The sequence below is a fragment of the Engystomops pustulosus genome, chromosome 10 (assembly GCF_040894005.1).
Source record: "Engystomops pustulosus chromosome 10, aEngPut4.maternal, whole genome shotgun sequence".
NCBI classification, from domain to species: domain Eukaryota; kingdom Metazoa; phylum Chordata; class Amphibia; order Anura; family Leptodactylidae; genus Engystomops; species Engystomops pustulosus.
Window position 1 is genome coordinate 78,920,025 of NC_092420.1, and position 26,110 is coordinate 78,946,134.

The following is a 26,110-nucleotide window of genomic DNA, read 5'->3' on the forward strand; positions in this document are numbered from 1 at the left end:
CGTGCCCCATGTAAACAAACAGGGTCAAGGAAGCTGCGCTGCATTCAGCTACCGGCCACGCCCACTGGTCCCTATTCCCGGCTATGTATCGCGTGGGATGGATGTGCGTGGCCGCTCAGAAGCTGAGTGCGGCTTCCGTGCCCCTTTTTTTTTTTTTACATGGGGCAAGGAGAGAGTATTTTAAGGAAATTAAATGATCAAAGAAGTACAATTTAAGAGGTTGTACAAAGTATGGTTTTTGGCCCCTACCCACAGGGTGGGAGATAACTGAACTCCACTGATCATGACAACAGGACCCCTCAATTCATGAGAATGGAGTCCCTAGCAATCCCATCCTTGCTAAATTGAATGAAAACTGAATACAAACCTGTTGCTCCATTTAATTCTATGGAATCTTAGCAGATTGGCAGTACCGAGTACCTGTGCGCTGTGCTGGACAATTTCTGATACTTCCATACTAATAAATGTAATGGGCTCTTATTCCAGGTCCGACTGCCTTGCACTGGTTGCTACAGGTCATTTATGGAGGCAGATCAATACATACAACATGGGATAGATTAGCTGCAGGGGCTGTTATGTGATTTGTCTTATTGCTATGCTGCGTTAAATAAGCTTTGAGTCAGAAAACCCCTATAGATCCTTAATATTCAGTTGACAGAGGGCAGGGTTTTTGTCCTATTGATAGTGTGAGCTGCATCCCTTATTTCAGTTACATGGGAAGGTTCAACAGACGTCTTTATTCTCACTGTACTTTTGGAAGGTGTTTGGGATAGTGGCTGTGATTAACTTTGCAAAAGTTATTTTAGTTATCGAAGAGTTATCACAAAAGTTGCAAGAATTGTTGGGATATCACGCTGGGTAACGTAATGTTTTAGAAAGTGGAGAAACGTCTCAGGACAAAAGTGTTGAAGGAGTTGTTTGGTTGTAAAACAAGGGTATATTGCTTATATTAAAAGAAATTTATCATCACGGTTCTACCTAATAAGGTAAATCTAGTGTCAGGTTCCTTTATTTACTAGCAGCTTGATGAGTTTTATTTTTTTTTTAATTTTAAGTGGCCCAAATTTATATCAAAAGTTGTTTTTTTTTAATAAATGTGTGAATTTTTTTGGAGGCTACCGGGGTTAGGAGTATTCACACTGTGGAGCGGAAGCTGCGGCTACTCCATGCCCCAGTAGCCTCTTCTGATACTCTCGACATACAGTCTTCAGGGCACAGCGACGTGAGCTCTTCTCTGAAGCCGGAGTTCTGAGCATGTGCAATGGCTTCAGAGAGGAGGTCACGTCGCTACATTTCAAAAGTATCAGAAAACATCAAACTGCAAGTAGATAAAGGAATAAAACAAAAAAAAAGCCAGTTTACTTTCTAGTTTGTTGTGTTCTTTAGAAAAATAAGTTATTATAAATGATTTGGGCTACATTCACTTAATGTCTTTTGTATATGTGACGAAAGCTCCCTGCGTATACACTGAGCGTATACATAGACAAATACTAGCAGACAGAGATGTCCTTTTTGATCCCTCCTGACCAGTATATGTTGCATAAGACTTTCCATCCTGCTGAGCGAGGTATGCTCAGTCGAGGCAAATGGAAACGGAGGCAACGTATTGCATCCCTTCCGCGACTTCTGCTTCACTGGCATAAGGAGCCAACCGGAAGGATGTACCCCATTGTTTGTGTCTACAGCAGGATACATCTTGGCTCTTCCTCCCATAGGCTGACCTGAGTTGTAAACACAAGAGGTTGTGCACCCTCATTGCCCCTGCATCTCAGGTTCTCATTCCCAGGACCTATTGTTTCTTTGCTCAAATCTGATTATTCGGTCCAGACTTTTTATTAATGAAAACCTGACGTCTCGGTATATGTGTTGGAGCGCAGCATGTTTACACCCTAACGGGTCTGAGTTCTTCCATTAACGAGCAGTATCCTGTTTACGTCTCCATCACACAACCGCCCTTGTGTTCTGATCCAGGTTCCACATTCCTGGCATACTAGCAGTGAAGGAGTTAAGTATAATGATTGTGAGTTCATAGGAAGTCAGGACATTACACAGCAAGTGGTGTAAAAGGCCACATTTTTGTTTGTTTTTTAACTCCAATTTCAAGCAATTATGACGCTTGTTAAAGTTGTCTATTGGGAACTGATGTTTGCAAAGAAGCGTAGAATTGTGCAATGTTCTCCAAGGGGTCGGCACGTGAGCTCGCTGTCTCAATAGGTCTATCACTTCTGTGCCACTAGTAACACATTATTAGCTGCTCACTTGCCCTTGTTGTTTCCCACACTCGGCTTATTTTCTATTTCAGCTGCTGGAATGGAATAGCAGATCACTATCATCAGGGTTAGGCGGCTTTCACATGACTGTTATGTAATATCAGTATATAGTAGCACTATGATGCATTGAGTTTAGTATTAACTGTGCTTCTTGGTCCTCCAAAGAGGTTATTTCAGGTTAAAATTTTACGTTTGGGATAGCAATCTGATTGGAGGATGGGTCACTGACCACTGTTAAAAAAAAAAAAAAAATGGGTCTTCCTTTCCCACTACTTGAAACTGGAAAAGGTTTTCTCTCTCTCCAATTCATTGTTCATGCGTTCAGTCCCAACAGTATGCAAATAATGTGATGCATCCCATATACTAAGAGGCTCTGCATCAATTCTTCTACAGGGCCAGGTCCAAATTTTATTTAATCAGATTCAAATTGGTGCAGAATGCTCTTTGTCAGGGAAGTAACCATGAATGACTTTGCCAGTTAAAGGGAACCTGTCACCCTGCACACTTTTGACCTTCCTCCATTTTCCCACAGACAATAAATAGCTTATCCCCAAACTATTTTTTATAAAACTTCTGGCATTAGTGGTTAAAACAATAACTTATGTTAAAGTTTCCCTGGCTCCCTAGCAGCTTGTGTCCCTGGGGAGTGTTCAGCATGGAGTTTTCTCTCCCTCCTCTGGAAAATGCTCATATGTGGTTTTGGGGAAAAAAAAGCTCCTCCTCACCTTATGCTTGCAGATCTCCAAGGTGGTGGCAATGAGTGACTGGGACGAGCATTTTCCAGAAGAGTGAGGGGAACTCCCTAGGGACACAGGACACAAGCTGGCAGGGAGCCTGTCAAACTTTAATATAAGTCAGAGCAGGATGTCCAAATTGTAAAATAAAACGTGACTTTAAATAATTTCCTTTAAAACGTATTCATCAAGAATCAAAAGTGCAGTGACGACCATCTCGTCAAAAAGAGGGGTGGGTACTGTATCAATGATGACCTTTGTCGTCACATTTTTTTCAGTACCGTTCGACCAATGAAAGCATTGACCCAACACGGTCCCCACTATTTCTGCACTGTATGCTATCACAGTAGTAAATATAACACTATGCATTTTCACATAACCCAAGACAACAAATATCTACTGAGGTAGGAAAAACAATCAAGTGGATCTCGCCAGTCTTTAACATATAGTCTCTTGATCCAGATGTGTAGGACCTATAATACTCTACAATCAGCTGGTGTCCTGGCCCCACAAATGCTCCCGCCCTGACAATATCTGTCAGTCCTTAATACTATTCAATACCTAGTCCCTACGAGTTTCATGCGTGAACGCAGGGGAGGTCTGTATTGACTTAATGACGTGGGTGCATGAGAATATGGCGCCCACGCTAAGATATCTAGTCACCATGCTAGATTAACTTGAATAATATGAGGCACTGTTACCGTCCTTGTCAGGGCGGGAGCACTTGTGGGGCCAGTGATAGTAGGGTATAATAGGTCCTAGACATCTGGGTTATATGACAATGCATAGTGTTATATTTACTACTGTGATATGATAGCATACAGTGCTGAAATAGTGGGGACCGTGTTGGGTCAATGCTTTCATTGGTCGAATGGTATTGAACAAATGTGATGACAAAGGTTCAACATTGATACGGTACCCACCCCTCTTTTTGACTAGATGGTCGACACTGCACTTTTGATTTTTGATGAATATATTTTATTGCCAATTATTAAAAGTTACATTTTATTTTACAATTTGGACATCGTGCTCTGTCTTTTATGAATGTTTGGATGCAGTAGTTGACTGGTAATCGTGTCTGCCATTTATCAAGGGCAATAATTTATTGGCTTATTCGTTCTGTTCTTTTTGTTCTAACCACTAATGCCAGAAGTTTATAAAAAAAAAAAAAAAAAAGCATTTTGGGGACAAGATATTTGTCTGTGGGGACCTGAAAGAGGCTCAAAAGGGACACCTGGTGACAGGTTCCCTTTAAAGGGGTTGTCCGAGTTTTTGAAAAAAAGCTAAAAGTGGCCGGGACAGGGCTGCATAAAAAAAATAAAGCTGTACTTACCTTCCGGTGCCCTCCGGTATCCAGCGCTGCTGTCACTCCGGTCCGGGCGCCATGTAAACAAACATGGCCGCCGGAGCAGCGCTGGACTCAGTTCCGGCCGGACCCGACAACCTTCCGGCCCCCATACACAATGCTGTGTATAGGGACGGATAGGCGTACCCGGCCACGGCCGGCCGGAAGATGAATCCAGCGCTGATCCTGCGGCCATGTTTGTTTACATGGCGCCCGGACCGGAGTGACAGCAGCGCTGGATACCGGAGGGCACCGGAAGGTAAGTACAGCTTTATTTTTTTAAGCAGCCCTGTCCCGGCCACTTTTATCTTTTTTTCAAAAACTCGGACAACCCCTTTAAGGCTGCCCTGCAAGCATGTAGAGACATGCAGCCATTGATACTGGAGAATTCTGGGAAACATGCAAATATGTTTTCCAGAATGGTATAAGAAAAGCAACCCCTGTAAAAAATCCAGCATAAATTTTTCAGAAAAACCTAATGACATGAAGCAGGACGATTACCATTATATCCTTTCCATACGGTATGGGTTTCCTGTAGACAGAACTGCTTCAATGTGATTGCATCTTTTCAGTACAGTGTAGGAATCTGGTTTAGCAAAATGAGAGTCTGGCGTCTAGGTCAGGGAGGGAAGTAATGCGCCCCCTCATGGAGATGGGGACTTGCTGCTGATGTTTATGGGGTCTCCCGAGTGATGTAACGGTCTTTATATAGGTAGTAACCTCACAGAGTAGGCAACCACAGCATAAACTCAGCTGTAGATGGATGCCTGAGGAGGTGTTCAAACATTGAGGTTTTCAGATGCAGTTTTTCCAGATCACGTTTACATTGCATTTTGTAACTGCAAATGTTAACAGTAATGTAATGCAGGATAATGCATCCAGTATTAACTTGTGGTTGCAAAATATACTGTCCAGATAGAGAAAAAAAGGATGCCACCACCTGCCAGTATAGTCCATGGATATATTCAGATTATATGTATAGAGCTTTCCTGGGATATACACTGCCTGTACCTAAAGGTTGTGATGTGAATGTTACCTTGTACTGAAGAAGGTGGCATCTTAGCCTCCAGGACTGTATACTTATGGTCACTTAGATTATTTAGAAACATTTAAACCCAAGGATAATTTGTATACAACCTGCTGGTAGAGATGGAGCGGAGTGGTTATGCAACTTGCTGGTCAGACCACACAGGGAATATTGGGCACCATAGACAGGGGGCATCCTCTACACCTACAGGAGAGGAGGCTCTACCATCACCATAGACAGGGGGCATCCTCTACACCTAGAGGAGAGGTGGTTCTACCATCACCATAGACTGGGGACATCCTCTACACCTAGAGGAGAGGAGGTTCTACCATCACCATAGACGTGGGGCATCCTCTACACCTAGAGGAGAGGAGTTTCTACCATCACCATAGACATGGGGCATCCTCTACACCTAGAGGAGAGACGGCTCTACCATCACCATAGACAGGGGGCATCCTCTACACCTAGAGGAGAGGCGGCTCTACCATCACCATAGACAGGGGGCATCCTCTACACCTAGAGGAGAGGAGGTTCTACCATCACCATAGACAGGGGACATCCTCTACACCTAGAGGAGAGGTGGTTCTACCATCACCATAGACAGGGGGCATCCTCTACACCTAGAGGAGAGGTGGTTCTACCATCACCATAGACAGGGGGCATCCTCTACACCTAGAGGAGAGGTGGTTCTACCATCACCATAGACAGGGGGCATCCTCTACACCTAGAGGAGAGATGGTTCTACCATCACCATAGACAGGAGGCATCCTCTACACCTAGAGGAGAGGTGGTTCTACCATCACCATAGACAGGGGACATCCTCTACACCTAGAGGAGAGGCGGTTCTACCATCACCATAGACAGGGGACATCCTCTACACCTAGAGGAGAGGAGGTTCTACCATCACCATAGACAGGGGACATCCTCTACACCTAGAGGAGAGGAGGTTCTACCATCACCATAGACATGGGGCATCCTCTACACCTAGAGGAGAGGTGGTTCTACCATCGCCATAGACAGGGGACATCCTCTACACCTAGAGGAGAGGCGGTTCTACCATCACCATAGACAGGGGGCATCCTCTACACCTAGAGGAGAGGTGGTTCTACCATCACCATAGACAGGGGACATCCTCTACACCTAGAGGAGAGACGGCTCTACCATCACCATAGACAGGGGGCATCCTCTACACCTAGAGGAGAGGAGGCTCTACCATCACCATAGACATGGGGCATCCTCTACACCTAGAGGAGAGGAGGATCTACCATCACCATAGACAGGGGGCATCCTCTACACCTAGAGGAGAGGAGGTTCTACCATCACCATAGACATGGGGCATCCTCTACACCTAGAGGAGAGGAGGATCTACCATCACCATAGACAGGGGGCATCCTCTACACCTAGAGGAGAGGAGGTTCTACCATCACCATAGGCAGGGGACATCCTCTACACCTAGAGGAGAGGAGGTTCTACCATCACCATAGACATGGGGCATCCTCTACACCTAGAGGAGAGGTGGTTCTACCATCACCATAGACAGGGGACATCCTCTACACCTAGAGGAGAGGAGGTTCTACCATCACCATAGACATGGGGCATCCTCTACACCTAGAGGAGAGGAGGATCTACCATCACCATAGACAGGGGGCATCCTCTACACCTAGAGGAGAGGAGGTTCTACCATCACCATAGGCAGGGGACATCCTCTACACCTAGAGGAGAGGAGGTTCTACCATCACCATAGGCAGGGGACATCCTCTACACCTATAGGAGAGGTGGTTCTACCATCACCATAGACATGGGACATCCTCTACACCTAGAGGAGAGGAGGTTCTACCATCACCATAGGCAGGGGGCATCCTCTACACCTAGAGGAGAGGAGGTTCTACCATCACCATAGACAGGGGGCATCCTCTACACCTAGAGGAGAGACGGCTCTACCATCACCATAGACAGGGGACATCCTCTACACCTAGAGGAGAGGAGGTTCTACCATCACCATAGACATGGGGCATCCTCTACACCTAGAGGAGAGGAGGATCTACCATCACCATAGACAGGGGGCATCCTCTACACCTAGAGGAGAGGAGGTTCTACCATCACCATAGACATGGGGCATCCTCTACACCTAGAGGAGAGGTGGTTCTACCATCACCATAGACAGGGGACATCCTCTACACCTAGAGGAGAGGAGGTTCTACCATCACCATAGACATGGGGCATCCTCTACACCTAGAGGAGAGGAGGATCTACCATCACCATAGACAGGGGGCATCCTCTACACCTAGAGGAGAGGAGGTTCTACCATCACCATAGGCAGGGGACATCCTCTACACCTAGAGGAGAGGAGGTTCTACCATCACCATAGGCAGGGGACATCCTCTACACCTATAGGAGAGGTGGTTCTACCATCACCATAGACATGGGGCATCCTCTACACCTAGAGGAGAGGAGGTTCTACCATCACCATAGACAGGGGGCATCCTCTACACCTAGAGGAGAGACGGCTCTACCATCACCATAGACAGGGGGCATCCTCTACACCTAGAGGAGAGGAGGTTCTACCATCACCATAGACAGGGGGCATCCTCTACACCTAGAGGAGAGGTGGTTCTACCATCACCATAGACAGGGGACATCCTCTACACCTAGAGGAGAGGCGGTTCTACCATCACCATAGACAGGGGACATCCTCTACACCTAGAGGAGAGGAGGTTCTACCATCACCATAGACATGGGGCATCCTCTACACCTAGAGGGGAGGCGATTATATCATCACCATAGACAGGGGGCGTCCTCTATACCTAGAGGAGAGGTGGTTCTACCATCACCATAGACAGGGGGCATCCTCTACACCTAGAGGAGAGGAGGTTCTACCATCACCATAGACATGGGGCATCCTCTACACCTAGAGGAGAGGAGGTTCTACCATCACCATAGACATGGGGCATCCTCTACACCTAGAGGAGAGGAGGTCCTACCATCACCATAGACAGGGGGCATCCTCTACACCTATAGGAGAGGAGGTTCTACCATCACCATAGATAGGAGGCATCCTCTACACCTAGAGAAGAGGAGCTTCTACCATCACCATAGACAGGGGGCATCCTCTACACCTAGAGGAGAGGAGGTTCTACCATCACCATAGATAGGAGGCATCCTCTACACCTAGAGGAGAGGTGGTTCTACCATCACCATAGACAGGGGGCATCCTCTACACCTAGAGGAGAGGTGGTTCTACCATCACCATAGACAGGGGGCATCCTCTACACCTAGAGGAGAGGCCATCTTCACACAGTATCAGTATTTCTTCAGTATTTCACATTAGTATTTATAGTCCAAAACCAAGAATGGGTTCAAAACACTGAAGGTTTCCATGATACTTTTCTATGTGTAGGTTCCACTTCTGATTTTGGCAAAATACTGGATGAAATACTGACAAGGAATAAATTTTCCCTGATTTGGGCTGATTGCTCAAAGCCTTGTAGGTTTTTTTTTGTCATTCCTGCGGATCAACACTGTATGATATATAGATTGGACTTGATGGACCTGGGTCTTTTTCCATCCTTTTCAGGGGCGCTTGGTCCTTGTGTGGACCACATTTCCGTGGCAGCTGAAAATCATCTGACATGCCTGCAGCACATCATATTCACTAGATGTGGTCAAGCGCTCCCAGGGGTTTACTATCCTGCACCGACCATAGTTTTAATAATTATGTTGCAGAGAGGTTTAGATGAGCCGCTGGGATATACAGCCCACACATGGAAAGTTTCCCGGCCTGTACTCCAAGTCCCTCTTCTTTCTGTGATTGATAGTTTCATTGATGATCTCTGTTTTGTGTCTCACCTTTTCACCTGGTTCTGTTCTTTTTCTTTCAGCCCAATATGTTTCGATATGATCGAGGAAGCCTACATGACCAAATGTGGACACAGCTTCTGGTGAGACTTGCTGTTTTTTTTTTTCTGTCTTGTTATTTTCTTGTGTTTTTGCCCTAGGTTCAGTGTATCCAGTAATAAGCCCCTTGCATCAGACTTCCCCTAACCTCTGGAATGGGGTCGCCTAAGGATACGTGCACATAGCATAAAATAGGCAGCAAGAAAATCCTCTGTGTAGCCTTGCTGCTGTGTGTCAGATACTCAGAGATACAGCAGTCACTGCACAGTGACTCTCTCCATTATGTGACCACCTGCCACGATCTCGGTAAAGGTTTGTGGCCCTGGGAATGAAGGAAGACGACCTTTGTGTCAGTCACTGATTCCTTCTAGAAACAGTGAGGAGAAGATTGAAAGTGTTTGAACTGTACCAGCCCCTAAACCTTCTGTAGGGTACTTTATAAACTTTTTGTATACACACCTTTCTTCTTGAGACAGTTTAACCGGGCTCTGAACGAGATTCCTTACATCATAGCGATCTGTGATGCAAGAACTCTCTGTCTTTTCACTAAACGGCAGCGACAACACTGTATACATGTATACAGTTTCAGCGCTGATGTGGGGATGCTGCAACTCCTTGTATCGTCGTGATGTCAGGCACCATAACTGATTTAATGAGCCATTCGCAGTTTCAGTGTAAAGAATAGTTGCATCACAACGATACAAGGAGTGATGTCAAAATGAAGGAATCTGTACAATCTGTATTACGCTGGCTGACAACGGCCATGTCAAAGTGTCTCAAGAATTGTCCTTCATTAAAGAAGCCCTTTCACCTGAAATAATGACTGGCCGTACCCCAGTAACAGCAGTGTTAAATCGCTATCTTTATCATAACATACTGCTAAAGCTAGCAAACACTGATTTTCTCGGACACAATTGTGGATTCATTTCTGGTTTGAAATGCTGTGCGCCACATTTTTGGGGTTTTGAAGACCATTTTCGGGCAGTGTTCAGACTTTGCCTAACCCGTATGCCAGAGTGACTCTGCACTGGTGTGTTCACCAACACTATTTATACATTTCTCTATGCATATTATTTATTTTTTTGTGGACGTGAAAATAATATGGACGCAGGCACAGTGTGGACTGCCTTAAAAGGGTCGTTATTCTGCCTTTGAAAATCATGGATGGCATCCTGAGGAAAAATCTGATGTGTGAGTAAGCCCTAGGTGACGCTGCTGGGGGCCATAAAATGACGATGGGGGTACATACTGATGAGGTTCCGCCCTTGGTGTAATTAAAGGGGTTGATCATGTTAAAAAAAAAAAAAAGTTTAACCAGTCCATGCAGTATTCTTATAGGATCACCTATATTATACTTGCACATGACCATGTGCTTTGGCCGTGAGCTAACCGGCCAAACAGTGGCTAACCTGGGGCCCCATTGTTTTATTTTGGGCTTGAATACAGTGTGGTGCTTGCAATGTAAGGCAACGGCAGGTCTTAATCTAGTGCATAGTCATTTTCTATGGGCATTGAATGAGGCAGCAGCGCTCAACGGCCAACGTCAGACGGGCCGCTATCATCGACACTGGGCCCGCTATTTGTGGCCCGTAAAATGCACACTTTGGCCTGAGCACACGTCCAAGTGGTGGCAAAGGGGAGCAGTGGTGAGCTCTCCTCACCCCTTACCAGCTCCATAGGAAGCAGAGTGTTCTCTTCTGTAAAACGGCTCAATATAGGACTTATGTTCTCTTCCTGTCAGGATCTGGGTGAACTTAGGCCCTCAATACCGCAATATAGATGCATAGCCGGGGCTAATGTTTCCGGCACATTTACTGTCTTGTTAGGAAAAACCTAGAACGCTGCTCGGAGTTGGACTCTTCAACATTTTGTGGCCACAGTTTGTTTTTTCCTCTGAGGGGATGCAAGACCTTCTTTTCTAATAATCCTATAATTATACCACACGCTCCTTAGATCTTGGGTCCAGGGCCCTGAAATATGTGCTGTATGGGAATGGCTTTTATAGCCTCTGTGTTTGGAGACGGTTTTGGGGCATTGGAAGCCATGGTCTCCGGAGTAGACTTCCTGATTTTTATAGTTTGCCTGGTCGTGTTCCTCTGTGTGGATCTGCAGGATTTCTTGGTGTTTTTTTTTTTTTTTTTCTCTTATTATTTCTCCCTTTGTCTTTGGCATCTGTCGGGAGACGTGTAAACTATGTAAATTGATAGTTGACATCACCGCTAAGTATCTGGAGCTTTTGGAAGCCGTCAATTAGTGGATTGTACTGGGACAATGAACTTTTGAGCGTCTATACCGTCCACGAGCCGAGTCAGTGTTTTTTAATGTTCTCTGCTGACGGAGTGCCCTCGATTGTTTGCATTAAGCTAGAACATTCAATTCCTCATTTCACAACCTTTTTTCGATTTCCTTCTCTGTTTTCTACCCCCTTACCCACCCTTCCTAAAGCAATTTTTTATCCTTAGATGAACTGTGAGATCCCACAGAGATGTTCTGCAGACTCCGGAGCTCCAGAAACGGAGAGAAATGTAATACTTTTTATTTTATTTTTTTCTTAGTTCTGACTGCATCGAAAGACGCTGTGGTAATCGAGTCAATATTGTGCCGTGGCTATTACTGACGTACAGTCAGGACCTTAAATCCTACAGCTTGCTTTACAAAATCTCCTCAAGGCTTCTCCTCTTTAACCCTTCGCTCACACAGTGAAACAACATAACCAAGGCCATAGATTAAATCGGGTATAAAAAAATCGTGGGGTCCTCTGCTCTCCATCGTCTTCTTTACATCTTGGTCCCCCAGGAACGGCTCTGGGCACCACTGGCGCCAGATATATGGTGAACATTAGAGCTCATATTTTCAGGTTACGTGCAGTCCTGGTTAATGTCCACTGAAGGCTGATACACTAAAAATCTCACCTTTTTTCAGTGCCAAACTTGATTTGGAGGGGACTTGCTATTGTTCTATGTATTTATTTTTTTTAGTTTCACACTAATTTAACAGAGAGGATTGGTGTGCCATACATTCTTCAAGCTTACTGGTCCATGTACACTCTAAGAATATGAATGAGGATAGTTTTCTTCTGTAAGGCCCCATTCACACGCGACTTTATGGAGGCTCGTGATACTGCTGGACCTTTATCAGCTTTCTAACAAGCCCCATTGCGGTCTATGAACCTGGATACAATGCAGAGCGTTTCGCTTCACCGTGACTGAGTTGGGGCGGCCACAGTGCAGGTTATAGGTCATGTCCTATCCCGGCAGCCGCTCAGCTTTCTATGGAGGTCGATGGGGAGCGCTCTCCCCTCCTACTTCCTCCTCCCGGCCACGTTTATGAAGCCTCAGGCTTCCTGCACACAAAAAGTTACTGTTCTGGACCCCAAACAGCAAACCTACATATATTTACTGGATATGGTCAACCTAGTAAATCCACTGCCTCTGGCTTTCAATTGAGTTCCCCCTTTTATCAGATATTTAATTCCCAGCAGGCCTATATGTATTGGGGCTCATTCAGACAGACATGAACAGAAGTGGTGCATCCCATCCCCGGCACTGTGGTCATTGGGATAAGATTCTGAGCAGCATTGTGATATGATACAGGCGATCCCTGCATCCCCGCATGATTATAGTTCAGCAGGGAAGTAGGGACTCCATGCATCATATACCACACTGTTTCTCAGACTGTGGTTGAGCCATGAAACTCCGCCTACGCGCATTATGTGATTTACATATTGACCATATTTCGGCATGTTTCAGCCCTTTGGATTTCTACACCTGAGCCATAAATCGGTCAGTCTCCAGCATCTTTCACTCTCTGAGGGTTAAAAAAACCATTTCCCGGTCATAACTTAACACTCCTGTGCTAAGCATACATGCGATTCCCAAATTTCTGAAAGGGGGAAAAAAGTAAAAAGCTAGAGAAGTAATAGCGAGCCTTGTGAAATCACATCCAGGTGTCAGTCTGGATCCATACCTCCTATTTTTTAAGACCTTTTTAAAACTAATAGCAGCTGCCTCCCTGACATTGGAGACGTTTTATCCCTGGAATAAATCCATGTTCTGTGAGAATACAGAGGGGGGGGATGTTTTTGTTTTTCTGTGGCTCATCTTAAGCCCTTTGTTGCTGAAGGGGCCTCACGGTGGAGTAATGTAGAGTTGGCCCCGCTGCCGGTGCACGGAGAGGACCTCGGATTTGCACTCTCTGCACTTCCAAAAACTGTTCATTGTTCCCAGCTTAATGGGGCAGCGCTGTCTGCTGGGACTATGATTATAGTAGCCGCAGCTTTGACCCTGTACAAATTTTTTAGATCTTATTAATTATTGTCTTTGCAAGTGACACTTCTTCCTTGGTGACCGCGTCTCTAGTTTAAAGGGGTAATCTGCAAAGCTGCAGCACAGAAGGGCTCTGGTAACGCCCCCAAGAACCCTATGCTTGGTGCATGGGGAGGGTTTCTTTTCCCCCATGCCACAGGTTTTCTCCTACAATGCACAATTTTTAAGCAGGACTCTTCTTGCACTTCATGTTGGATTTGTTACACAAGTTCTTTGGAAGCCCCTCTCGTATGACCCCTGGAGCACACACGTTATTTCGTCAGCTTTTTATGTTATGCCTGTCTGTTGGCCCAAGTCAGATTTTCGGGACCATTTAGACTCCTCTGTATTGCAATTCCCCCTGAGCGGAGCGCTGTACAGAAGGGGCTGTTCTCTCTTTATTTATGTACTCTGTGCATGTATAATGATCCACAGCGAGAAGAAACATCTACTATTCCCAGGCTTCAGATAGGTTTCGCATGTTGCAATCTTTAACGCTTGATGGATCAGTCGCGGTATCCGGTAACGAAGCCTTCGCCGTCGGATGAGCTCACGGAGCCCATGGAGACAGATATAACCAGCAGTGGGGGTGGGGGGCTCTGTGATGGCGAATATCAGGCATCTCCTGCCAGAGTCGCTGAAGGCTTCTTAGAAATGTTTCATGTAGGCAAAGTCCTATATCTTCGCAGTCCAGATATCCACTTGAAAAAGCATCAATTCTCAGGAAAAAAAAGCTGCTGAAAGCAAAGGAAAAAAAAACATTTTGAAATGGCAGGAAAAAAAGCAAAAAATGTTAGGAGTGTATAGACAAGTTATGTCATCGGCTGCCGTCCTGCTGGGACGCTGCCACTTGGTGCACAGTTTGCACCTTTTTTGGTTATTTGATATATTTTTTTTTTATCATTTATAGTCCCTGACGGCCAAAAGACTCATGTGCGTTTTGTCTCTTCACAGCTACAAATGCATCCATCAAAGTCTAGAGGACAATAATCGCTGCCCAAAGTGTAACTACGTGGTGGATAACATTGACCACCTCTACCCCAACTTCCTAGGTGAGTGGAACCCCCGCCCCCTGTCTTATATTAGGGTACCTGGAGGTAAGATGATTTCAAGGACTCGAAGTCAGGCATTAGGATCTGTGTTTGGATCAAAGTCTGAACACCCATATTAGATGCAGACTCTTTACCAGACATAGGGCTGTAATTTTGGCTAAGAACCACTCCACCCCCTGTCTGATAATGATGACCTCTACTAAAAATAGATCTGGATTAATAAAGGAAATCTACCATGAATATGAAGCATGATAGGCCAAGGACACTCCTAGATCCAGGAACCGTGACTGTGGTAATCTTTTGTTTGTTACCCATGGCCTCCTTGCCTCTAAAATCGATATTCTAAGCTAATGAGTCAGAACCCATGTTGTAGCTTCACAGGCTGTTACACTGCCCTCCCTCACATCAGCTCTGTCTGCACTTTCCCCCTTCCTCTGTCTGCCGTAATCTCACACAGTTGGAGAGAGAAGTAGGAGGGAGAGTAACAGCCTGTGAATCTTCAGCATGGGGGGGATCCTTCTGACTCATTAGGATAATTTTAAAAATTGAATTTAGCACGAAGGATGCCAGGGATAACAAATATAAGAAGATTATCATCATGGTGCTTGGATCTATAAGCAACTGGTTGTACAAAGTTTTCATGTTATGTCCGGTCCACAGGATAGAGGCTAAGAAGTGGGTCCAAATGCTGGGACACCTAGCAATCTTGAGCACGGAGGTCACATTATCACTAATTGATGTAACGGCAGGTAGAGCATGAATCTTGCCTCCTCATTTATTAATAAGAGTTTCATACAATGCAGAGCCCAGCGTTCAGTTATTTCCAGAAATCACAAAGACAGAGAATGAGGCACAGTGCAAAGTCAGTGCTTGCCTGCACCTTCATTCTCCGGATTGGCTTGAACCCCGAGGGTGCATTATTATACCTGTTTTTACTGGGCTAAATAACAAACCTGCATAAAAAGTCTTCTACTCCCACAGCAGATACTGGGGTATTTAAAGGAAATCTACCGCATGGTGCAGTGCTTCTAAACCAAGCAGACTTGCACGCCTGTGTAATGCTTCCTCAAACGAGATCTGTTCGGCTTTTTGCTTCTAATAAGTTGGTTTGAGAAAAGTGCCATTTGAAATTATGCAAATGAGCCTCTGGGGCTCCTGTCTACATCACAGGATTCCCTCCTGACTCCATCATCTGAAAAATTATTCACTGTTTTCGTTCAGAGGGAGGGGATAGGAAGAAATGCGTGAATTAACAGGCGACAGAGCATCAGAGACTGTGACGTGGAAAGAAGCCCCTGAGGCTCATTTGTATTAAATGATGTTTCTCTCAAACACCAAGCTGTTGGAAGCAAAAAGAAGAATGGTTCCTGTTTCTGGGGGCACACGTAGGCATGTAGGTAACACTAAAGCTATGTTGTAGATTTCCTTAAGGACTGACAGCAAGAGTTGAACTATGTGATTTGGATTTTAGAGAGAGCTTGTTGCCAGATGTGTTCACCTTCATAGCTCTGTATGGCTGAGGGTGCATGTATATAGGGAAGTCTGCAGACAACATCAAAAGTGTAAGTGCAATTTAGTTCCTTAGATACAATCCCTTGGCGATGTCACAGCTGTGTTTTGTCTTCTCTTCCAGTAAATGAACTTATTCTGAAACAGAAGCAAAGATTTGACGACAAGCGTCTGAAGCTGGACCCATCGGTAAGATGTGAATAAAACCTTACTAAATGAGAGTGACACGGCTTATCAAAAAGCAATCACCCGGCCTGCGCCTCTTCTGATGTCTCGTGTGTAGCGGTTACCAGCGCCCCGAGCTCCGTCCTTACTTTACTCCAGGAAGTAACATAGAACTTTTATCATGCGGCTGCGGTCTATTATCTTGGTGATTTGTTGCCTCCTTTCTGAAATGACCATAACAATGCACAGAGGATGGTACTGCCCGTACACGTGGATAGTAGAATAGACGTACGATTTTATGTGAAATTATAAAAACAAAAACTATGTAGCAAATTTAATTTATTTTTGTTTTCTGCCACTCTCATGGGTTTTAGAAGGTTTTTGTTTGTTTCCGCCACTTATACGCCAACTACATCACAAGGGGCGCGCAGCCTGATGAAATGGCACTGGCAGTCAGCTGCGGTACCTAAGGGGTTAATAGCGGCAATCCTCGTTCATGACAATAGCAGCTTTTAACCCTTTTAAAGTTTCTAGTTTGCCTTCTGGGGCTGCAGGTCACGTGACACCGGGGCAGTGGGGCTCTGGACGTCCTGTCTGATTCCAGCTGATGGAGGGGGCCATTCACTTCCCGCTCCTATATCAGTGGTTGGTTGAGATTGCAACTGTCTCCCCACTAATAGGGGAATGATAATGACAGTGGGCGTCCAGACTTTGGACATATCCTTGTCCTGCTTGCTTCCAGGGGATTGAGGGAGCCATACAGTCATCATAGTAACATCTCTTGTCTACTTAAAGGGGTTGGCCGCTTATAGAATACTTGCAGCTTTAGGCACATTAAGACAGATTAAAAGTATCTATAAATACTTGGCCATAGATGTAGAAGTGTGTTCCTTTGGGAATTATGCAGCAACGGGCTCCACCAATACAGGCCGGAGGTCAGTCCATTCTTCGGGCATGATATACCCGTGAGGTTACCTTGTCTCTTCTAGCCTGCATCATTGAACCTCTGTCAAAGCGTTCAGATTTCAGGATTGAATGGGGCTGGAGAGCTCCAAAAAATGTGCTCCCTGGCGATCAGCGCAGAGGGCACGGCACGACATTTACTACCAGATTCTTGTTAAATGTGAAGGTATTTTGTTGTCATACTTGCTGCCCAATCGCCCTCTCGATGACTGATCTCAACCGATGGCTGAGTTGTTCTTTGTTGCCCATAACATAATCTTGCCAAGACTGAGGTATGTACAAACATGAGGCAAAGCTGTTGTACGTAAAGTGGGGGAGGGGGGAGAATTTAGTCAGTCGCCAATTCTGCAAGTTCTCCCACATAAAAAGATGAGGCCTGTATCTGACATCATAATATCAATTATGAGAGAAAAATTGAGAAGGTCACAAATCCAGAAAATCACATTGTCTGATTTTTAAAGAATTTATTTGCAAATTATGGACGAAAATAAGTTTTTGGTCAATAACAAAAGTTCAACTCAATACTTAATCGTTTTGTTGGCAATGAGGTCATAGGTTTTCTGTAGGTCTTCACAAGGTTGGCACACACTGCTGCTGGTAAGTTGACCCATTCCTCCATCTCCTCTAAAACAGTGATGTTTTGGGACTTTTAACTCCAAAGGTTTCCTATGGGGTTGAGATCTGGAGACTGGCTAGGCCTCTCCAGGACCTAGAAATGTTTCTTAAGAAGCCTCTCCTATCTTTCCCTTTCCCTTGGGATCATTGTCATGCTGAAAATCGAGCCACTTTTATCTTAAATGCCCTTGCTGATGGAAAAATCTCAATCACTCAAAATCTCACGATACATGGCCCCATTCATTCTTTCATGTATACGGATCAGTTGTCCTCGTCCCTTTGCAAGGAAACAGCCCCTCCTCATAATGGGGTCCCCCCCCCAACCCCCATGCTTCACCCACCGCAACTCCGCATTCACACTCCTCCAGACTCAACAAGTTGTCTTTCTATTAAACTCTTCTGACTATATGACATTCTCCCAATACATCTAAATGCTCTCGAGCAAACCTCAGATGGGCCCGGATATGTACTGGGGTCATGTCTGGCACTGCAGGATCTGAGTCCCTGGTGGTGTAGTGTGTTACTGACAGTAGCTGTTGTTACATTGGCCCCAGCTTTCTGCAGGTCAGTCCCTAAGTCCCCCTGTGTCTTGGATTTTTGCTCACCGTTCTTGTGATCATTTTGACCCCACACATGCGTGGAGCCCCTGATCAGGGGAGATGATCAGTGGTCTTGTATGTCTTCCATTATCTATTTATTGTTCCCACATCTGAATTCTTCACACCAAGCTGCTTGCCTATTGCAGATTCAGGCTTTCCTGCCTGGTCCAGGTCTACAATTTAGTTTCTGGGGTCCTCCAACAGCTCTTTGGTCTTCACCATACTGGAGTTTGGGGTGTGACTGAGGTTGTGGACAGGAGTATTTTATACTGATAACAAGTCCTAAAAGGAGCCATTACTACAGGTAATGAGTGGGGGACTGAGGAGCCATTACTACAGGTAATGAGAGGAGGACAGAGGAGCCATTACTACAGGTAATGAGAGGAGGACAGAGGAGCCATTACTACAGGTAATGAGAGGAGGACAGAGGAGCCATTACTACAGGTAATGAGAGGAGGACACAGGAGCCATTACTACAGGTAATGAGAGGAGGACAGAGGAGCCATTACTACAGGTAATGAGAGGAGGACAGAGGAGCCATTACTACAGGTAATGAGAGGAGGACAGAGGAGCCATTACTACAGGTAATGAGAGGGGGACAGAGGAGCCATTACTACAGGTAATGAGAGGGGGACTGAGGAGCCATTACTACAGGTAATGAGAGGGGGACTGAGGAGCCATTACTACAGGTAATGAGAGGAGGACAGAGGAGCCATTACTACAGGTAATGAGAGGAGGACAGAGGAGCCATCACTACAGGTAATGAGAGGAGGACAGAGGAGCCATTACTACAGGTAATGAGAGGAGGACAGAGGAGCCATTACTACAGGTAAGGAGTGGGGGACTGAGGAGCCATTACTACAGGTAATGAGAGGAGGACAGAGGAGCCATTACTACAGGTAATGAGAGGGGGACTGAGGAGCCATTACTACAGGTAATGAGAGGGGGACTGAGGAGCCATTACTACAGGTAAGGAGTGGGGGACTGAGGAGCCATTACTACAGGTAAGGAGTGGGGGACTGAGGAGCCATTACTACAGGTAAGGAGTGGGGGACTGAGGAGCCATTACTACAGGTAAGGAGTGGGGGACTGAGGAGCCATTACTACAGGTAAGGAGTGGGGGACTGAGGAGCCATTACTACAGGTAAGGAGAGGGGGACTGAGGAGCCATTACTACAGGTAAGGAGTGGGGGACTGAGGAGCCATTACTACAGGTAAGGAGTGGGGGACTGAGGAGCCATTACTACAGGTAAGGAGTGGGGGACTGAGGAGCCATTACTACAGGTAAGGAGTGGGGGACTGAGGAGCCATTACTGCAGGTAAGGAGTGGGGGACTGAGGAGCCATTACTACAGGTAAGGAGTGGGGGACTGAGGAGCCATTACTACAGGTAAGGAGTGGGGGACTGAGGAGCCATTACTGCAGGTAAGGAGTGGGGGACTGAGGAGCCATTACTACAGGTAAGGAGTGGGGGACTGAGGAGCCATTACTACAGGTAAGGAGTGGGGGACTGAGGAGCCATTACTACAGGTAAGGAGTGGGGGACTGAGGAGCCATTACTACAGGTAATGAGAGGAGGACAGAGGAGCCATTACTACAGGTAATGAGAGGAGGACAGAGGAGCCATTACTACAGGTAATGAGAGGAGGACAGAGGTGCCATTACTACAGGTAATGAGAGGAGGACAGAGGAGCCATTACTACAGGTAATGAGAGGAGGACAGAGGAGCCATTACTACAGGTAATGAGAGGAGGACAGAGGAGCCATTACTACAGGTAATGAGAGGGGGACTGAGGAGCCATTACTACAGGTAATGAGAGGGGGACTGAGGAGCCATTACTACAGGTAATGAGAGGGGGACTGAGGAGCCATTACTACAGGTAATGAGAGGGGGACTGAGGAGCCATTACTACAGGTAATGAGAGGGGGACTGAGGAGCCATTACTACAGGTAATGAGAGGGGGACTGAGGAGCCATTACTACAGGTAATGAGAGGGGGACTGAGGAGCCATTACTACAGGTAAGGAGTGGGGGACTGAGGAGCCATTACTACAGGTAAGGAGTGGGGGACTGAGGAGCCATTACTACAGGTAAGGAGTGGGGGACTGAGGAGCCATTACTACAGGTAAGGAGTGGGGGACTGAGGAGCCATTACTACAGGTAAGGAGAGGGGGACTGAGGAGCCATTACTACAGGTAAGGAGTGGGGGACTGAGGAGCCATTACTACAGGTAAGGAGTGGGGGACTGAGGAGCCATTACTACAGGTAAGGAGTGGGGGACTGAGGAGCCATTACTACAGGTAAGGAGTGGGGGACTGAGGAGCCATTACTGCAGGTAAGGAGTGGGGGACTGAGGAGCTATTACTACAGGTAAGGAGTGGGGGACTGAGGAGCCATTACTACAGGTAAGGAGTGGGGGACTGAGGAGCCATTACTACAGGTAAGGAGTGGGGGACTGAGGAGCCATTACTACAGGTAAGGAGTGGGGGACTGAGGAGCCATTACTACAGGTAAGGAGTGAGCCTCTTAAAGAAGAAGTTACAGGTCTGTGAGAGCCAGAAATCTTGCTTGTTTGTAGGTGACTAAATACATATTTTCCACCATAATTTGCAAATATTTTTTAAAAAAATCAGACAATGTGATTTTCTGGATTAGTTTTCTCATTGTCTCTCATAGTTGAGGTTCTTCACATGAGGGCCGTTACAGGCCTCTCATATTGTTATGTGGGAGAACTTGCTCAATTGGTGGCTGACTAAATACGTTTTTAATCCCCCCACTGTATAGAGTAGTGCATATCAGATGCATACATGTATAGTACAGCCGTAAATATATATAGTTGTTTGATTTTCTTGAACATTTTTGATGTCGTAGAATGGTCACCGATGGCAAATCTTTCAGGACCTTCTGGTAACCGATCAAGACAATCTGGATCTAGCCAATGTGAACCTGATGCTTCAGCTTTTGGTACAGAAGAAGCGGCAACTTGAAGCAGTAAGTACAACTGAGAGACATTTTTTTCCCCCTGTCAACCACTTATGGATAGTACATTAGCTTTAACTAACACAAATGAAAGTATCCAAAGTGGTGCAAAATGAAAGATTTGTTCAATAAAAACAGCTCCATAATTCTTTCTCAGGTGCATATATGTGTAACGAACCGTGCACCTGTGTGACATCACATGACCAGGGTTCGGTTCTTATCCACAGGAAGTAAACAATGAAGCTTCCTGTTGAATGAAAGCAAGCAGAGATCTAGAAAACCACGAGGAATTGATACAGAAAGTACTAGAAAATTATAGAATGTTTTATCACACAAACAATATCCGTAATTTGCTGACGTTTAACTACCCCTTTAACTCTTTACGAGCAGTCCCTGAATAGTCTATTCTCCTTACAGAACTTCCAGTTATAATATTTCACCTTTAGCATCCTGTCCCTGTCTGTCTGCCGTGTACGGACTTGGGAAGACTTGCAGAAACTGTGCTCACTACAGAAGAAGAAAGAGGCAAAATGCAACAGTGAAACTTTTTTTTTTTTTCTTTTATACTCCATGAATTATATTGAAAAGTTTTGCCATTCTCACCTGCTGTAGTCATTTCTGCAATAGCGGTTTAGTTGGGATTTAAGCATTAGACATAAAAAGGCCTGGAATAACAATATCTCTCTCCATTAAAAAAAAAAATAAAAAATTAGGAGCTTTGTCAAAATCTCTATTTTTGGAAGCCGCTCAGTCTGACTTTTGAGGCATTTTATTCTAAGAAAACCCTTCTTCTAAGAAACATCATTTTGAACCCCGGTGAAGTTTTTTGTTCCATGACGATTACTACATAAATCTCAATTTGCCGTGTTGGATCCTCTGTGCCATCCATTTTCCATTTCCAAAGAAGGTGACGGTGCCCGCGCTTCTGTCTCGCAGCAATCCCCCCCCCCCCATCCCTCCGCCTAAATAAGACAGTCTCGTGGAATTGATAAAGAGGCTTTCTGTCCCGGGTGCGTGCAGTGCCAGTAACAGAGCCTCCTTCTACAGCACATATTGTTCAGCGTCGCTGCCAGGACGGCCGTAAAAATATTTTGGCCAAATATCACAGCAGCAAACTGGGGGGAAAATAATGTTATCTTCAGATTAAATTTAGCTTCACAAAAAAAAAGGATTTGAAGGCAGCAGGACGTTTTTGTCTACTAGAGACTGGCACAGGAGGATTTTCAGCAGTCCTCACCAAGAGGGTAAAACTCGGGATAAACAAAAATCTGGAGTTCTGCGGTAACGTCTACTCGCATTTTGGATCGTGATGTCAGTGTTGTTGTAACCTATGGCCAAAACTGATAAGAGCCGTAATATTCGTAGCTTGCTGGCAGCCCCTGCACTCACTGTGCTCTCTGCTTTTCGTACTTTCTATAATTATTTTTTTTTCTTCAGATAATTGCTTGATGTGTTATGTAATTATCGTTGTGTCCAGTCGTATTTCGTATAACACGGGAAAGGTGTTTTGTTGCCTGCACTTGGCAACTTGTAAATCGGGTTTAGAAACGTTAATCGGGTTGTTCAGAGTTTGTTTGTCATCCACCAGTCTACAAGATAAGGGTGGCTTCACAATCTAAGTAAGATTATAACTTACCTTGCACCCTGACAGAATCCTCTGTGTAGTCCCAGGGGTTGGCTTTGGTTTGGATGCATTTCAAATAACAAGTGACCTGTCTGTTCTGCAAACTGCTCAGCTCTCAGTCCCCCACCTTTGTGTTCCTGTACAGCTCCTTCCTCTCCCATTGATGTCAGCTCACCCAGCTGTGAGCTTTGTGAAGGAGCAGCTGGGAGGAGCTTTACAGGAGCACAAAGGTGGGTTCTGAGAGCTGAGGAATCTGCAGCACAGATAAGTCACATGTTGTTTTTTGAAATGCATCCAAACCAAAGCCCAACCCCTGGGACTACACAGAGGATTCTGTCTGGGTGCAAGTTATAACACACACTTATATTGTAATGCAAATGCTTAGAGAAAGCAGAAAGGCATCTGTGCACTGCAGCTGTAATGAGCTACTGCAATCTGTCTTTAGTAAAAATGAGGCTCCTCGTGACAAATTCCCTGTAATGTATAGGTCTGTGCAGGGAATATAGAATTGTGTGTAAAAAAAAAAAAAAAACTTTTTTCCCTGCACTCTTGTCTGGCCAGACGATTCCACAGCTCCCGCCAGTGACTTCTTTTGGCAACTCATATAAACGTCTGCCCATGCAATACATTGACGGCTTGGGCTGGCAAGAGCCCTTTGTTCTGTTTCGTAGAAAGGAGCCTTGCACAGTTGTGCCATTGTTTTGTCTCTTATGTGGTTTTATCTGTGTTATAGATACAGGCAGTCCCCGGCTTACGTACAAGAGAGGTTCCTTGGGTTTGTACTTAAGTTGAATTTGTATGCAAGTCGGAACTGTATATTTTAGAATTGTAGCTCCAGACAAAAAATTTTTGGTCCGAGTGACAACTGGATTGTCAAATTTTTTTTTCTGTAATGAGACCAAGGATTACTAATAAAACTTCATTAGCCACTTTACAGCTGATCATTGCAGCCCGAGACTAAAGCATCCAGAGACTTCACCAGAGGTCACAGTGGGCAGTGGGGTCAGTCTGTAACTAGGGGTCGTCTGTAAGTCTGGTGTCCTTAAGTAGGGGATCGCCTGTACAGCCAAGCTCAGGATTCCTGAAACTCTACATAGGTTAAAAATCTCATAAAATTATTTTTTTTTTCCCCCCCCATCTCTGCAGGAATCGCACGCTGCTCAAGTTCAGATCCTAATGGAATTCCTGAAAGTGGCTCGACGGAATAAGAGAGAGGTAATGGGGGTTTAATGTTAAATGCAGACTTCTGAAAAAGTCTTTATTTCCACAGAGAATTGTTATTTTATTGCTCCCTTGAGCTATCCGCTGTCTAAAGTGTATTCTCTAATGGGGACAGATGTAGGATTTAACTCTCCCCTAATACATGGGGCTTAAAGGGTAACCCCAGATCATATCTAGTTAAGACAGTGGATATGGGGTCAGCAATGCTTACAATAGTCCTATATATATAATTGTATATAGCGACCACAGCAGTCATCCACATTGTGCGTCCTAAAGATCTACCTTACATTACATTAACAAGAATTATGAGTGCATCAATGGTAATAGGACCGAATTCTCCACATTGTAATACAGTCCTAAATGTCAGGGCAAGAACCAGCATGTCATTGAAAATGCATCATGTTCCCCTGACCCGCTAGAATGGGACCTCTTGCTCTTAAGTGAAACCTAGCGTGCAGGAATGTGATCGCTTTCTGAGCTTCCATTGTAGGACTCGGCATATCACCTCCTCATCCAAATGCACTTTCAGCGTATTGAACTTCAGTTCTGTTGAAGGAGGCTTATTTCTACACCGTGACATGTCACACACATTTAGTGTTCCTCTTTTCAAACTTATGTTTTTGTTTCTCCTGCCGGCTTTCTATACGAAACCTGTAGCAGAACCTGTATGACTTGCAGAGTGAATACTGACAGGACTGCTAAGGGAGAGGGTGAGTGTCCTGATTACTCCGCCCACACTCCGTGACTGACATGGAGAACCCCGATTACCCCTCCCCCACACTCAGTGACTGACACGGAGAGCCCTGATTACTCCACCCATGCACTGTTTGACCCAGAGAGGCCTGATTAATCCACCCAAGCTATGATTGACACAGAGCTCTGATTCCCCTGCCCACACTCAGTGACTGACATGAAGAGCCCTGATTATCCTGCTCATGCACAGTGACTGACACGGAGAGCCCTGATTACTCAGCCCACACACTGATTGTCACAGAGAGACCTAGTTACTCCTCCCATGCTTGGTGACTGACATGGAGACCCCTGATTATCCTGCTCACCGACAGTGATTGACACCGAGAGCCCTGATTACTCCGCCCACACTTGGTGACTGATATAAAGAGCCCTCAATACTCCACCCATACACAGTGATTGACATGGTGAGTCCTGATTACTTCGCCCACACTCATGATTGCCTCTATGGATAAGTCTGCACAAAAAAAGTCACTCACTGTGGAGGGCAGAGTCATCAGGACTCGCTGTCTCTCCTAGGAGTCCAAATTGCATTCATCATGCTTTTTGACCAGAAATCTTGCTCTAAATTGACCAGTTTGACAAGCTTTGTGCATCGCTGCGTAATCTGTAGTTGCTATATTAATAAGGAATTATTATTATTATATAAACCTTCTATATCGCAGAGCTCAGCTTTTCTTTCTCAATCATATCATCTTCTCAGAACAGCAGGTATCACCCAACGAGTTCTCTTTGAATATAATTTTGGAGAGTTTTTGTCCGGACTCCCACCTTTTTAGACCATAAACTGGGTACAAAGAGCATCTCTTATGTCGATCTGTAATTCTTGCACCTTGTAATTCTTCATCCCTCCTGTGGTGGCGCTGCAGGGAAATGGAATGCTTGATATCAGGTTCTCCCACACATAACTGTGCGGAATAGTTGACCTGCATTCCCCTTTTGTCAGACCGTCTTGGGGTGGATTTGCATATTGGAATTGTTTTGGCATTTCGCTATGAGGTCAGGCCCCGTCTCTCATTATGTTAGTACCTCCAGTGTTGATGGCGCTCAGTCTGTCCAG

The 26,110-nt window shown here is 45.3% G+C and overlaps 1 protein-coding gene across 2 annotated transcripts in view; it reads left to right on the top strand.

Annotated features, from left to right (window-relative positions):
* COP1 (COP1 E3 ubiquitin ligase) overlaps window positions 1-26,110 on the top strand; it is a 121,290-nt gene that overhangs the window by 1,267 nt on the left and 93,913 nt on the right. The window contains exons 2-6 of one of the 2 annotated variants that reach the window (XM_072126890.1): window positions 9,255-9,314; window positions 14,529-14,626; window positions 16,260-16,324; window positions 21,348-21,467; window positions 24,226-24,294. In XM_072126890.1, the coding sequence (XP_071982991.1) occupies window positions 9,255-9,314; window positions 14,529-14,626; window positions 16,260-16,324; window positions 21,348-21,467; window positions 24,226-24,294 (412 nt within the window). The remainder of the gene's footprint in view (window positions 1-9,254; window positions 9,315-14,528; window positions 14,627-16,259; window positions 16,325-21,347; window positions 21,468-24,225; window positions 24,295-26,110) is intronic. The other variant, XM_072126891.1, reaches the window with a different exon arrangement.